This window comes from Pholcus phalangioides, unplaced genomic scaffold (assembly GCF_987345545.1).
Source record: "Pholcus phalangioides strain wild (caught in Gottingen) unplaced genomic scaffold, Ppha-v1.0 ptg000017l_1, whole genome shotgun sequence".
Classification (NCBI taxonomy): domain Eukaryota; kingdom Metazoa; phylum Arthropoda; class Arachnida; order Araneae; family Pholcidae; genus Pholcus; species Pholcus phalangioides.
Genome location: NW_028301610.1, coordinates 65,325,299 through 65,341,809, shown reverse-complemented (window position 1 = coordinate 65,341,809; position 16,511 = coordinate 65,325,299). Strand labels below are relative to the sequence as shown.

Genomic DNA, 16,511 nt, shown 5'->3' with positions numbered 1-16,511 from the left:
GTTAAAATAAATCGTTAGTTTGTGCTGTGCGAAATAATGATACAAAAAATAATAACGCCGTCAAATGAAATTGCAGCCGGAAAGAAAATAGATTATGTCAATAATGGGATCTATCAAAAGTTAATTACGTGCGTATAACAAAAATAATGAATTAACCAAACCCGAAATTGTGTTTCCGATAATTTTTGGCTTCCTATTTTGAATAGAGTTGTGAATGATTACTATGGTAACAGTGATAAAACGCTCACAAAAGAGTTGGTTCGAAAACGATCCATCAAGCTCTGTTTTATCGTAATAATAGTCTTTTTTCCTCTACATTTTAGGATGCTTTGACGGTAATTAATAAAATACTTTGATAAACCTTAAAAAAAACGGACATAATTTGTTTTAATAAATTACCATTACATATTATTTCAAGATTATTAAAGAGAGGAATAATACGAAAATATACTTCATTTAATGACATTTTAACGAGATTCTGGCAAGTTTTGCAACAAATGAGTTTTAATAAATCTGAATTTTTTCCGCTTGATTATTGATAAAATATAATTCCTTATAATGTCCATACGTAAATTTGTTCGTCAAAATTTATTGTTGGAAATTAACCGTACATAAGAAATGATGGTCGCATTTTATATATAGGATCTAGTTATATTAGTTGAATGCCTCTGTCTCTCTCAAACCTCTGTCTATGTTAATTGAATATTGATTAAAAATATGGTCTTTCGTTTCATGTCCATGTCCTTACAAACAAACATCATAATGATACCAAAAATATTAAGCAAAAATTAGAAAGTTATACAGTAGAACTTCCATTATCCGGGATAATGATGGGGAAGGGAACACGGATAATCGAAAACACGATTAAACGACCGGCAATAAAAAAAATGTTTTAAAATAGCAAAATTGGAAGGAAAAAAAAGTATTTATGTGTTTTACATATTCAAAATGACTATTCACTGTATATAATCATATTATCCGTGCGGAAAAATCTAAAAAAATTGCAATTATTGAAGGATAGTCACACTACTATTATGCTAAGTTTTATTGATGGCAGAAATACAGTAGAACTTCGATTATCCGGGCTAATGTTGGGAAATGTAATCACGGATAACCAAAAAACACGGTTATCTTTCTCCTGTCAGCCATTCTGCACAGTTATAAAATGCACCAAGAGAATGACACAACCGATTAATAGCACTGGTCAAGCCGATGAGCCATCCGAAGTTACACCATTGTGCCTTATCTTTTCAGTTGTATAAAAAAATCAATGCTTACATTTTTTGACTAACTTCCCGGCGTTTTCTGTAACTGTAAGCCTCAAGTGACCCTGATCGCCGCAGGACAAGGTTCGGTTCTTATGTGTGCATATGGAGGGGGGGGGGCTGCGCTGTTGACACGGGAGTTCAGCTCTGAGAATAGGAGAGGGCGGTTCTATAAAAGAATGGAGAAATCCAATAATACGAAATGGAAATGTTTGTTTTCATCACAAAATCTTAAGTAACTAATGAAAAAAAACCCAACAATAACAACATGGATAGGGAAGAGCTGAATATAATATTGAAACTTTCATTGAAATTTAGCATGGATAATCGAGGTTTTACTGTGGTTGATTCGAAGAAAGCAAGCGTGAAAGAATACAACTAGACAAGATTGAAGATCATGTGATTATGTTGATTGGGATCACTAAACCTTTTAGAAATTGCCACCTATTTTCAAGAAGAATATTTCTTCCTTATCTCGTGTAGTGATAAGTGCTTTCCTCCCCGAAACTTAGAATAGTAATAATAAAAAAAACCAAGGAAGATAAATACTCCATCTCTTTTCTATCATTTATATTCTGTACGCATATTTCTAAATAACTTCTAAATAATATATATAACTTCGAAAAGATGGAGAAAATAAACACCGTCTTTCTCCCGTTATCTAACTTTGAACAAAATCTGACTCCACCCACTGGCAGTTGATTGACAGGACGGGGGGAGAAAACATGTTATCGGGCAAAGCTGTCTGCACAAAGCTAGCTTGGCTGAAATGAGAGGGTTTTAAGAATACGAGATATTTCGGGGTCGCCGCTGCAGTTAGTAATAAAATAACAATTGATTTCGAAGAAAGTAACAGTTACAGCTTGTATTGAAATAAGGCCGAAAGCTATGCCAATAGATCGAGGGGCGTCCATCAGGAAGTACATCGAAATAATAAAAGTTACTCTCCTTATGCAATGGTTTCTTGTTGTGATTGAACTTTCTGAAATTTCGCGCTTTACCTGTGAAATTTTCATCCAAAAAATTTAGTAAATTTAGCGTGTAATGTGAAAACGCGATCGCGTACATTATGCTACAAGACGATGGAAATTGTTATGGTTGGATTGCTCTGCATTGCATAGTCATCTCTATTTCTTGCTGAGATCACCGAGCTTTACTGTCAAATTTTCGGATCTGAAACTATTATTACTTATAATAATTAATTATTTATAGATTATTTATCTATATGAGAATTAATTTAACATAAAAACTTATGATCTTTTGTTTATTTATCCCTTTAATTGGCAAGCATAGAAATATCCAGGAGAGATATTTTTGACGTGAATACGTCTTTTAAATCATCTGACGATACTGGGAGCATTCGCAAAAAAGTTGCGTGACTAAATTCTTTACGCGCTCATATCTAAGGAAGTACATAATACATGTCACACAAAAGCAATGGTATCGTCAGATGCACATTGGAAAGGTGCATTCAATGATATCATTCCGGTTTCAATATTCCTACCACCTGGACATCAGGCTCGCTGAGCAGATTGTTTTCCGCTATATCTCGTGCAGTTCACAACGAAAATAGACGACATTGGTATCGTTTGTTAGCTGCTCCAAATAAAGCCGATGGTCTACCCCAATTTTTTTTTCAGGGTAAAATGAGGTACCCTGAATGTCATTTCATGACAAAAAAAATTAGTGGCAATATTTAAAAAAAATATGGGGTGTTGCATTTATATATAAACGTTTTTTTTTTTTTATACAAATTATAAAACACAAACGTATTTATTGGTTTCTAACTTACTTTTCTACCATTGTTGAGGAATGTACGGCAATATGTTTCCTCCACGCAGGGTATTTCCCTGTTCTGGAATAAATTCTGGAATATTTAAAAACTGCCCTGTAGAGAGGTGACCGTAAAGAGATATTTGGCTGCACATCTTCTGTGATGATTGATCTAAAGAATCAATCAAGTATTGGTGAACGATCTTCACAATTAAAGAATACGCCCCGAATTTCTGAGATACTTCAACCTGCCTATATTTTCTGTTTCCTATCTGCTGTTTTCAATATATTTAATAGCGGTCATCCTCTCTAGAGCTGTTCTCTTCTCTCTCTTTTTTCCAGCCCGACGAAGGTTTCGACCAGTCTCTGAACATTACGCAGTTACAACCAAGTGACAATTTGGACTTCATGTCTGCCGACCAAGTAAGTACAACTCAGACATATTCCAGTGTTGGTTCCTTTCCTCCATTATTCTCATAAATATTTTATCTTTTTGGAAATATTAACGAAATTCCTAAGATGTCCAGATTCAGTAGTGCAAGGTCTCAGGTGGTATGTGAGTGACAAAAGAAAGTGTATACATATACACACCTTAACCGAATGCAAAGTAGGTCCTGATTCATATTAAATTCCACAGCGAAAAATTTTATCTTGGTTGTTTGATTTAAAAATTTATAAGAAAATGTATTACAACACTGAGAACACTAACACTATTCTGTCAATAAAGTTTTTGAAACCTTCTCAGAAATTATAACCACAGTGTAAGAGTTTCAGAAGACCGTCTCCGTTATGAAAATCCAAAGCTCAGGTATTTCTACTAGGCATTTAGTTTTAAGACTAGGTTGACCATATGACCAGTATTTATTTTCAGGTATTTGACTTTCCGGTATTTTTCTCGCCATTCCGATTATTTTGATGAAAATTTCTCGTTTTTTTCAACGAGGCCTGAAAAAATTCGTTATTTTCAAAGGAATCATACATACTGTAGTTTGCATGACATTGTAAATGTAATGACCTTTTTTTAATGAAATTGAAACACCATCCTAATTCATTGCAGATTTGCAGTGTAGTTTGGTTAAATTAGGTTCGAATTTGAATGGAGCTTATAGTTCCTCATTTCCTGCTGTTTTGCTATTTTTGATTAAGGTTTACGTTTTTTGGCAGTTGCAAGAACGATTGGTGATTATTTTAGTGACAATTGGCAATCTCCCTATATTGTTCTGCCTATCTCTCGATTTGCTTTATTTCTTTACAGAATAAAACGTCTTTACTTAAGACTTACTACGACTATTTTACTTTCAACTTCTACAACTGCGCGACTTACTTACAACTACCTCTTTCTTGACACGTTTCTGTAAAATGGTACTGGAGTAAATTTAGGTAACATTTTTTGATAGGAAGTGTCTCAAAATGGTAATTTAACAATAACAAATTTTGGACAACCTAATGTCATTTTCTATGAAAAACTTATTTTTATGTCCAATTTTAAGCAAAATTCATGTAATATTCGAAATACGATTGCAAAAAAATTCTATGAATGTAATTTTTTTTCACAGTATATTCAGCTAGTAATGATGCAGGTTATGAACAAAAATTTCTAGCTTAATCTTAGTTGAAAGATTGTATTGCATGATATACTCATAAGAGTTTTTTGAAATTTTATTCTACATATCGTGTATAAAACACTGTAATTGGACAAATACATGAGATAGACATTAGATCTTGGTGGTTAACCATTAAAAATATATGACAAAATATCATATTAAAATTTTTAATTATGTAATCAATAGATTTTCGGAATCATGTTTTTCAAACTCAAATAAAATTTCAAAAATAGTATTTTTCTTAAAAACACATTTAGTTTTTATTCACGTATTACTTGTATGTTACAAAGGCAACACTAAATTGGATGTAATTCGGTTTGAGCGTCATTTAAACAAAACAAGACCTGTTTTGGAATTACAATAAATAGGGCTATCATAAAAAATACAAAAATAAGAATCTATATTTATTTCCAAAAGGACGTTTTAAACGTAGTCTCGGATACCTTAAATTTTTTTTAAAATTTGGATAGTCTTTTCGGTAAACTTTCTCCTCTAGAATGAATCGATTGAAATTGTCCATGTGGGGTACAAACATTTTACAATCGTTTTTGTAATTCCAATAGGTGAAATTACTGTTAGGAAACTCTTCTTTCAGAAAATAACATTGAAATCAACATAGGGTAACGAATATTTTGATTGTTATTTTATACCTTTCATGATCGAGGTTTATTTTCACCCAAAACTGCATCACGTCCTCAGTTTCATTGTGCTCGTGCTAAAGGCTCAACCCTTAAATGCATAACTTTACATTTGTGCAAAAGGGTCCTTTAAACGCTCATTACTGCAGCCAGTTTGAAGACAAAAATTTAGAATCGCCTTTGCACGTCAGGTGAGGTCGTATTCTTTCCATTTTATATTTTGAATTTGGTGGTAGAATGTCTCAATTAACGACAACAACTCGTTGATTATTGCAGAGCATGTGGGGCTGTGATTTCACTAAAGCCATGGCCACACTCACGTCAAGGCTGGCCCAATACGTTTGTTTCATGGGCAAGTAGTGCGGCCGCTCCACTATTGCCAATGATCGTCAAATGTTGGAGGCTGGAAGGTATTGGAAGGCTGGTCGAGTATCTTCCAGCTTTCTGTCTACGTCGAAGGTGCCGTCTTCTTTGCCGACCTTCTAATCCGTCTTGCCACACATTGGTCGAAGAACGCAAACAGTCACAACACGAAGAGAGTTCGGGAAAACCGGTTCTCTTCTTGTTCTTGGCAAATATTCGCCAAAGAATATTGGGTCAAACTTTGCCAGTGCGTAGCAATAGGCTGGTAAAGCCAGCCTATGCCACTGCTGCTTCTTTGCATCAGGGAAAGGCAAATATTAAGAGCAAATTTTTTGCGAATGACTATTGGGCCAGCCATGACACGATTGTGGCTCTAGCTTAATTTGTTAAAATGTTTTGTTTGCATTTCTTTTTTTCTTTACTTTGAAGTTTGCAACACGATTTTTTTCTTAGGCCGGTATTACACTATAAAAGTTTGATAAAATCCCTTTTATAAAACTTGAAAAATCCGACCAATAAGGTTATTGGTTACATTCTAGAAAATGTAACCGTTGACCTTATTGGCTGCATTTTTCAAGTTTTATAATAGGACTTTTATCAAACTTTTATAGTGTAATTCCGGCCTTACTATAGTTTGAATCACTAAAAAAGAAGGTTGTTATATATTTGGAAAGTAATATTATTTCAATACGTTTATTTGTTACGCAATTTCTGAACTTCTCTTTAAGGCCCTGTATATGCACTACAATTCGAAATAGATTTTTTTTGAACGATTTTTCCAGCTTTCTATACGTGTCATTAACTATGAAAAACATTATCAGCTCGAAGAAAAAATTCTTGCATTTAAAGGTTTACTCATCTTTTCTCAATTTATTTCGTATTTTTAACGTTGCTAATAACTTTTGCAGCTATAAACGGTGAATTATTATATTTTGTTAATGTTTCTCAAAATGGCTATCGATTTAGATTTTAAGACGGGGATGCACAACCTTTTTAGTCCATGGGACATTTCTGCCGCTCACGGGCCAGAAACCTGAATACGCGGGGGGGGGGGGGACATATGACCTGTATTTTATGAATGAATGCATTTTTTCGACTGTAATCGACATCTCTACCTGATTTTGATAATTTTTTTTGGCTGTAACTGGCGACTTTATTTTTCATTTGACAATTTTTGTGGTGGTAATTAGCAATGTCCCGTATGGATCCCAATTTCCTGTATTTTTATGAAAGGAAATATGGTCATGCAAGGTATTTATCGTGATGTGAGTATTTTTCTACCTGAACACCTTTCGCGAGCCGGATGGAGCCCTCCTTGTCCCGCGGGACGAAGTTGTACACCCCCTGCTTTAACCCTTTGCGGTTCAGAGGTGGTTTTCGGTACTTCTTCGTTCTTTTGACCTCAGGTCGTACTTTGTAGTGCTCCCTCCAGGGCCGTCTTAAGAGCATCGTGGGCCCCCGGGCCAATTGGTTTTTCTGAGGCCCCACCTTGCAAATTCTAGGAAATTTCAATCGGATCTCATTTTTGTGAGGCCCCTCTTCTCCTGAAGCCCCCGGGCCGTGCCCGGGTGAGCCCATGCGTTAAGACGGCACTGGCTCCCTCCCGCAATATGGAAGGCCACTGTATGTCAGCTCTTTTTTTTTTTTTTTTTGATAGCCTATAAGTTTTGCTAAACAGCAAAATTCACGGGGGCCTTCCTTTAATCACAAGGGGTCATTATAACAATGAAGTATCGTTTTCTCCCAATGTCCAGTCCATCTCGACATAGGACTGTAAAAGGTTAAGAGATTAAGACGCGCGAAGTTATTGTATCTCCAATCTAATCAACCGCGTCAATTCTTCTCTTTTATCTTGGAAATGAATGTTTGCATTTCTGTAGATGGAAGAGGTTTGGCTCGAGTCCAGGTGTGGCTAAGGCATTATAACAGCTTGGAATTCCTTTGTGTTTTTTTTTCGAGGGAACATTTATTATTTGAGTATTTATATTTCCCGCACGTATTCATTTTAAGCTGTCCTATCATAGGGGAGTTTAGGAAGGAAAATTGTTATATGGTAAGGTTTATTATTATTATTATATTTTGGTATGGGTCATTTCGTGACTGACCCTTCCGATGAAAACTTTTTTTTTTACAACGGGATCTTGAATGAATCTAGTGCCCGTTAAAATCCACGCTCCACCCCCAATCGACTGCCAGAGATTGTTGTTAATCTTTGCCCTCTCTCTTGGCTATCGTTGCTAGATGGAGAATAGAGGTCTCGAATCTTATTATTACTATGATTATTATGATTTGATCCGGTTTTGTGGTGCGTTATTTTTGAAAGAAGAAAAAAATAAATAAAAACCAACACTTTTTTTTTTCTGACTAAAATAATGGCCTTGGAGGTAAGTTGGTCAACGGTTGTTCTATTCATCAAAAGTGATGCGATTTCTACTTTTATGAAATAGTCTTTGGTTTAAACGATTTGGTAGCTTTTTTTTTTCACAATATAAAGGTTAGTGCTTCTTGGGTGGCATCGACATCAAGAATGTTCGGAAACTTAACACCGTGTATTTAAACTCATAATGGCGATGAACTTTCTTAAAGGACAATGCTGATACTAAGTTCGAGTGAGACGTTACAGAGGCGGGGTGAAGGCCTGGAGCTTGTGGCAATCTTAGAAAGTGACGAATCAACTGGATTTTTTTTTTACCCTAGTTTTAAGGTTGGTGTAGACCTAATGGTCATAATGATAAAGACGCACGACTGAGACGTTCTCTCGTTGCCGCCCTTACCAGTCGCGGGTCCCGGTGCGAAAATAATTGAGGGGTCAGGAACGTTTTAACAGTTTCGGGGAATCGGGAATACAAAAATTCATACATTATTGCAGAATATACAGGAATACTGAAAAATATATACAAACACACAATTTGAATGTAAATTAACACAAATATTAATCGAAATTCAGAACGAAAGAAAATTTTAAACTAATGAAAGAAATGATCTAAAACTAATGAAAGAAATGATCTAAAAACTAATGAAAGAAATGATCTAAAAACTAATGAAAGAAATGATCTAAAAACTAATGAAAGAAATGATCTAAAAACTAATGAAAGAAATGATCTAAAAACTAATGAAAGTTAGGATTCATGAATAAAAATATTTATATATATCAGCATCTATATTAAAATTCAGTATTGATGAAAGAAATAATTCTAAATTTAATGAAAGAAATAATTCTAAATTTAATGAAAGAAATAATTCTAAATTTAATGAAAGAAATAATTCTAAATTTAATGAAAGAAATAATTCCAGATAGTAAAAGAAATAATTAAGAATTGATGTACGAAATAATTGAAGAGTTCATAAAAATTCAGGATTAATAGAATAAACGATTTAAGAATTGATGAAAGCATTCAATTATTTAGAGGTCCCCCCCCCCCTGTTTGATTCGGGACTCTGGGTCCCTTTGTCCTACAACGAGAAACAAAAATGCATTTATATTGATCCCGGGTATATTGATCCCCACACACACAGACACCTTGTTTTACTTACTAAAGAAATTTTATTAATACATATTTTTTTCAATTCCATTACCGTGAGTACGGCGCAAGTGCGACCGCACCTGTCGCACACCCCTCAGGGCGGCTTTGCGTTCTCTTCCATCTATCATGAAGATAATTAGCACGGTTTATAGATATACTGCATTAGTAATGACTTTTGAAGACTGTCATTTCGTGACATAAAACAGGAAAATCGAAACAAATATTCGATCTGTCATATACGGCTGTCATATGTGGCCATATCTATTGAAAGATTTCGTAGTAATCCCGATCGGGCTTCGCCGAGGCTGTGTTTTCGATGGCAGGGATGATACTCACACGAGGCACCGTGTAATCGTCTCCAGCGCTGTATGAAGTGCATGGAGTGCTGCGCCAAACAATGATCAAGCGGTACAGTGATTTGTGGTAGAGTTTTCGTTACCCAAGTCGCACCATGAGAAGGCCTACCACATTACAATACCCTGCACCCTCGAATCGTTGATTGCACTTATTGCAGCAAATCCGTCAGCAGTGTTGCCAACAGTCAAAAAATTTTCCAACTAGATTCTTCATCAAAAACTAGATACCGGGCTTAAAACAACTGAAGTTGATTTTAGTCATTATTTAGATTACTATACGTCCCGTATTTCCCGGGACACCCCCGTATTTTCATGTAATTTAATAATAGAATACTGGTACACAGGAATTTTTTTTTAAAAAACTAGAAAAACAACGAGCGAAACAACAAGGAAAAATACAACAAAGAAAAAAAACAGCCATTTTTTCCAACTAAATGGCCAAAAAAAAGACCAGATCTAGTTTGAAATAACTAAGTTGGCAACACTGTGTGTCCATCAGAAAACTATGATATTTGTTTTTGATGAAGTGCTATTGTGCACTCTCTAAAAGCATCCTCTACCGACTTTGCTATTGCGATTCGACAGCACATTCTATGTTGGAAAATGCTTGTTTAGGTGCCTCATATCGCCTCTCAAAGTTTATCCCATGAATTTACAATACCCTGTACATATTGGTTGGATGTGTATAAACAGTTGACGTGCGAATCGTAATGTTCAATTAAGCGGGAAGCTTCAATATTGTCTCTTACGGGAGAAATTTTGGTTCCAGAGGATTTTATCCGTTTAAACGGAGGTATCCGTTTATCCGTTACCCGATTAACCGAGGCCGACTATAATTCCAATAACATAACGGAAGGTATAGCAGTCTTAAGAAGAATTACTTTCAACCGTCATGCAACCACAGCCGATTAAAGATTCAGTTACGTGACTTCAGTTCACCTTGACGTCCGATTATTTGAATGGTGCCAAAACAGTACGTGATAGATTCAAATCTGATTGACTATTAGTCACATGTTTGGGATGTTGAAACAAGAAAGTCGCGTGTCTGACAGAGATCATGTAGACATGACTAGCGAAAGGCAAATGAAAATCGGCGAAAGTAAACACGCAACGTAACAAAAAAAGTTTCTATTCCTTTTTTTTGCTGTGAAAAACGTTTTTTCTTCCCGTCATAGTAGCTTCTTTATTTATTTATCTTTTCTTCGCTATAACCTGAGGCGATCTCTTTTCTTTGCCAGCAATAACAAGTTGTAATCCTTGACCTAGTGACCGTCCATCTCTCGACAAGGTTGAGGTTAGGAAAAGAAACAACAAGAATGTGTGTGTGTGTTCGCTGTTTTCTTTTATCTTTTTCTCGCAAGAAACGGTCATTGACATTGCTACTTGCAATCTTTATCACTTCTCATAAAGACAAATCAGACCTTTTCTCCGTTCAGATAAAACGGTCATTTGGTGACATGGAATAATACAAGCCAATTATTGGCATTTTTATTCAATTGATCACCAATTCTTATCCATCACAAATAGACACGGCAGAGAGAAGATTGGGGATTCGATCACACGTTCTTAGTTTAATTACTTACAGTCAAACTCGGTTAGAGCGACATCGAAGTTTCCGCAAAATTTTGTCGTCATAACCGAGGTGTCGTAACAACCGAGTTTTTTTTTACCCCGTTTTAAATACCTTTTTTGACGAAAAATATAATCAGATGCAATGAAATGCCGCGTGTGAAGTTATTTCCTTATACTTCGGGCATACATGCTCAACCCGTGGCCAGCGGGATAAATGTGGCCCTCGGAGTAATTTGATATGGCCCGCAACCTCAAACCTAATTTTTTTTTAACGAACTAATCTGTGCATTTCTAGATCAATTAATAACAGCAAAAATGAGGGCGGAAAGCATTTTTTAGTTAATTTATCTATTTAAATACACCAAGCTATAGAAAACAATCCATTTACAGCAAGGTAAGACATGTAAATGCAAATAAATAAATAAAATCAAACCGGATAAAATGAAATACACAGATATAAAACACAAAAAATAAAAACAAACACAAGTCAATACAAAATAAGTGAAATGAAGACCTGTATAAAAAAATCACCGAATCTATTAGAAATGAAAATAAAAACATATAAAAATAAAAGTACAACGATCATTAAAATAAAATTAAAAATAAATAAGCAAAAAATTATTTTATTTAGCAATCACATAGTAGATCATTTACATAAGGGAAAATCGCTCACCAATCGGACAGAAGAAGCTCTTTGAATTTAGCAATAGGTGTAAAAAATATATATCAAATTCCTCAGGTATTAAAATAAAAAATCTGTTTATCGCACAACAAAGACCAATCGACGTTCTAAAGTGAGCTATATGAAATAATTTATTTGACCTAGTGTTGTACCGTGTTACCAAGAATCCTATTTCAGACAACAGGAAAGAACAATCGATATTACCGTTAATTAACCTCCAGAAAAATTTCAAAAGGAAGAAATTTCTTCTCTTTTGGAAACTGATAATTAAAAGAATTTGTCGGAGGAAAGTGGCTGAAATTGTAATGTCATATGCTCTAAATTTCTTAAAAATACAAATATCGCATAAATGCATTTTGTACAATTTCAATATCATTGATAGTATTATTGCAATGAAAATTCCAAACACACACAACAGATGCATATTCAAGTATTGATCGCATTATAATATTGAAAAGAACAATCATTGTATCCAACTTGTTGAAATCTTTAGTTATTCTTTTAAGCCAATTTAGTTTGCAATGTGAATTGGTACAAATGTCATGCAAATATGATCACGAAAGGTAAAATCGGAGATATATAAATTATCCCAGGTCAGTAGCAGAATATCTTCTCTGTAAAATCTCAGTGCCAATATTATAAGAATATGTATATGAATATGTGTAGATAATTCTCGATGCACCAGTCGTAAATGTGGGTTAACTTGTCTTGAATGATAGCACGAGATTCAAAAAATTTACAATAAAATCAAATATTTCAAAATCATCAGCAATTATGAAAAGCAGCCGCAAGGTCATTAATAAAAATGAGAAACAACACAGGTCCAAGGACACACCCCGGAAGAACTCTAGATGTTGCACAAAATCCGTCACTAAAAGACGAAGAATGAGATGCAAAAATCAGTCGGTTTTTTAAGGTACGAAGCAAACAAATTACAAGTATTATCACAGAAACCAATTTTTTTTAAATTTATACATCAATATAGAGTGGCTAACGTCGTTTTTCCGTTAGTTTAAATGGCGTGCTTTCCAAACATCGCTCCGATTTTTGAATTCAAATACCTTAGCGAATATTGGAAACGTGGAATTTTTTGTTGACTTCAGGAGAGACTGGGCAACAACTTCTTGATTTGGTTTTTGAGGACGGGGTGTCCGTATAAAGCGTCAATTTTTTTTTTTTTTTTTTTATAATTTTAATAAGTACACGACCCCTTGCAATACGAATGACGTATCTGAGGTTCACACGTTATTTGGATACTTTTGCTTATTTGAAGTATACCTCTAGAATCAACGGTTTACCAGCAATCTGCGACGAGAGGAGTTAGCTAGATATGTTGCACCCTGTATAAACGTATAAAATTAATATATATTTTACACTGAAATGATTATAAACCATTCCGTTTCGATAAATCGTCTAATCAAAATACGGACAAAAAATTCAGAGTATTCACGTTTTAAAAATGAATTGGAATTTATATGTAAAAAATTGCGTTGTATATGTTTGACGATTCGTTTAGTTGCGGAGGAGAGAAAATCCAACAAATTTAATGCCATTTATCTACGGTTTTGGGATCCGCTCGGAAGGATTTTTCGATGGGGGCATTGGGATGAGTCAATTGGATGTGGTGCCATCATCTACCACCCAGCCAGCCAACTTATATTTGATCACGGAAAGATTTAGTTTCGTCGCGGGGAGGGATGAGTAAAAAATATAAAAAAAGGGACGGTTTTGATGGTCGGAGATGACTAAGCCTTAGCCGTTAATAGAGACTGACAATATGGCCGATTCGGAGCCCAGTGCAAAGCTCAGATAAAAGCTACAATAATCCAACTTGCACCGTCACTAAACCCCCTGTGCTCTCTCCCCACCTTTTTTTTTTACCTCTGTATCCTATTCCTTCTCTCTGTTCAAATAGCGAACAACGAGGTATTTGCTTTCCTGATTATAAAGCAAGATAAAAAGGAGATTTGTGTGTTTTATTGTTTTTTTTTATCTCCCTTGTCTGTGTGAATCATCAAAAAAAAATTAAAACTTTTATGCATTTATACAGGGTGATTCTAAATTCATGGGGCAAAAGGGTGACTTTAAGGGTGATAGAAGACCGCTAAACACACATTTTTGATCATAGAACCAGGGCCGCTTTTACCAAACGCGGGTCCTGCGAAAATAATGGAGAGGCCAGAGACGTCTTAATAATTTCGGCATCCAAAAATTCATACATTGTTACAAAATTCCCCAAAATTTTGAAAATATTTATACAACAGAAAAAAAAACATAATTAAATGCAAATTAATAAAAAAATAATTAAACTTTCGTACTAAAAAAAAATTTAAATTGATGAAAGAAATCTATTTTTTTTTTTTCAGCCACCTCGTTGGGCAATTTGCCTGTTGTGGCCCTTGTATTTGTATGTGTCCAAAACCAATTAAAATCGGTATCTAATGAAAAAAATAGTCTGAGAACTAATGAAAATTCTGAATTCGTGAATTGAAAATAAGAAAAATTTAACTGACGGAGATAATTCCAGCACCCATGAAAACTCATAATAGATGAAAAATATAATTCCAACGTTCATGAAAATTCCGAATAAGGAAAGAACTACTTCTAAAATTGATGAAAATGTATAATTAAGAAGCGAAAATAAAGTTCTAAAAATGATAAAAATTCAGAATTGAGAAAAATGCAGAATTTATTAAAGAAACAGTTCCAGAACTGTGGTGGAAATTCAGAACTCTCTTATGAAAAAAACTCTCTGAAAGAAATTATTTTTACCCTAAGTGTGTGTGGAGCCCGGTGCCGCACACCCCTAAGGGCGGCTCTGTATGGAATGTGTGGTCGAGCCGCAATATCAAAGGCGATAGAGGGTGTTTTTAGAGAGTGCACAACACACACACACAGCACTTCCCCAAAAATAAATATATTTTTCCGACGGATTTGTTGTGATACGTGTTATCGATCATTCGAGGGTGCATATACATCTTTGGATAGGAGTATGTGTTTTATTGGTGCAAGACCATTTCATTTCATACCGTGCGCCGTCCAGGCTCTATCGACCATTGTCAATTTTAGCCATTGCCCCGGATGAGGGGGGCTGGGTGGTGTCGGATGCTTTATTATGCATTGATGCAAGGCCATCAAGGTTATGCTGCATCAAACAATGATCAAGCGGTATGATGAGTTGTGGTAGAATTTGCGTTTCCCAAGTTGCACCATGAAATGGCCAACCACATTACAACCCTCTGCACCCTCGAGCGGCTGATTGCACTTATTGCAGCAAATTCGTCAAAAAATATGATATTTACTTTTGGTGAAGTGTTGTTGTGCACTCTCTATAAACACCGTCTACAGCAGTGTTTCTCAACCGCCGGGCCGTGAATGATTCTCAGTTTCATTTTTCCCATTAATTTCTCGTTAGTTGTGTGTATGACCGGGCCTTTTACTTACGCAAAAAAGATTTACCGGGCCGCGGTCCTCCATAGCTTGAGTGAGAACCACTGCTCTACATCGTTTGCTTTTGCGATTCGGCTGCACATTCTATGACCAAAAATGCTTATTTAGGAGTATTATATCACCACTAAAAGTTTGTCCCGTGAATTTAAAATCACCTGTAAACAGCGGGGGGGGGGGGGGGCAAGAGTACGGACCAAATGCGGCCTGCCAAGGCCCGAAAGCTGTTCTGGTAAGGAAATTAATAATATGATTCCCTATTTAGGCTGGTCATTATTTCCTTGATAAAAATACAAGAAATCTGGATCCATACAAGACATCGCAAATTATTGCCAAGAACATAGTCTAAGGCAAGTTAAAAGTGGCAATTATAGCTAAAAAATGTCGCAGGCAAACGAAGTTGCCAATTATAACCAAAAATATATCACAGGCAAACGAAGTTGCCAACTACAACTAAAAAATTGTCAAAGGCAAGTAAAATTACCAACTACAGCTAAAACTGCTGAAAAATCGTCAATGATGGGAAATAGAGTGCTACTGCAATTAGTAATGAATTAAAATGTAATTTCCCGTGAAAAACGTATATGTTCGACAAATATGTGACACGATTATTTACATGAGTATAATTAATTACCATAGAGTGATAATTATCATCATATAATCTATATGTCATGAAAATAATCTTAATTCCTGATTTCAGTAAAAATTCAAGCAAGACGCGTTGAAAATACGGGACATTTTAAACTATCCAGCAGTGATTGAATTTTATCCGAAATAAATGAGAAATAATCTTAATGATGTAAAACATCATAATTAATAATCATGGTCTCATGTTTGTACCTTGAAACTGTTAAGTCATTTTTAGTAGATTATTGATAATGTTTTTCTCCCCCCTCCTACAGGATTGGCAAAACCCGGGGGTTTTTTTTCAACGTTTATCGGGTTTTCGGGTCTTCCCTTCGGTTTTTTGGGGGTCGTTCAGGGTCTTTTGGTTTTTTTAAGGGTTTTTTAGGTTCATGATACTACAGAATGAGGAAAGAAAGTTATATATGTTATAGCCTACATGAATATATAATAGACCTAGTGATATATGGCAATTATTTATGTAATCATTATATCAGTGGCGGGTCATTACAGATAATTCGGGGAGGGGGAGCGTAAAACCATTTTGCCTCTTATTATGATACATGGGTTTTTCTCTAACCTCCATAATCTAAATAACATTGAATACATAAATTCAATAATGTATTTCTCTCTAGATAGAGTATGGCGATGCAATAATACCAT

General features: G+C 35.1%; 1 protein-coding gene across 7 annotated transcripts in view; it reads left to right on the top strand.

Annotated features, from left to right (window-relative positions):
* Nucleotides 1-16,511, top strand: part of LOC149074648 (TOX high mobility group box family member 4-like) — an 89,356-nt gene that overhangs the window by 24,464 nt on the left and 48,381 nt on the right. For 5 of the 7 annotated variants that reach the window (XM_089247070.1, XM_089247067.1, XM_089247068.1 and 2 more), the window contains one exon: nt 3,381-3,461. The exons of the other annotated variants lie outside the window; for them this stretch is intronic. In XM_089247070.1, coding sequence (XP_089103196.1) covers nt 3,381-3,461 — 81 coding nt within the window. The remainder of the gene's footprint in view (nt 1-3,380; nt 3,462-16,511) is intronic. 7 annotated transcript variants of the gene reach the window in all.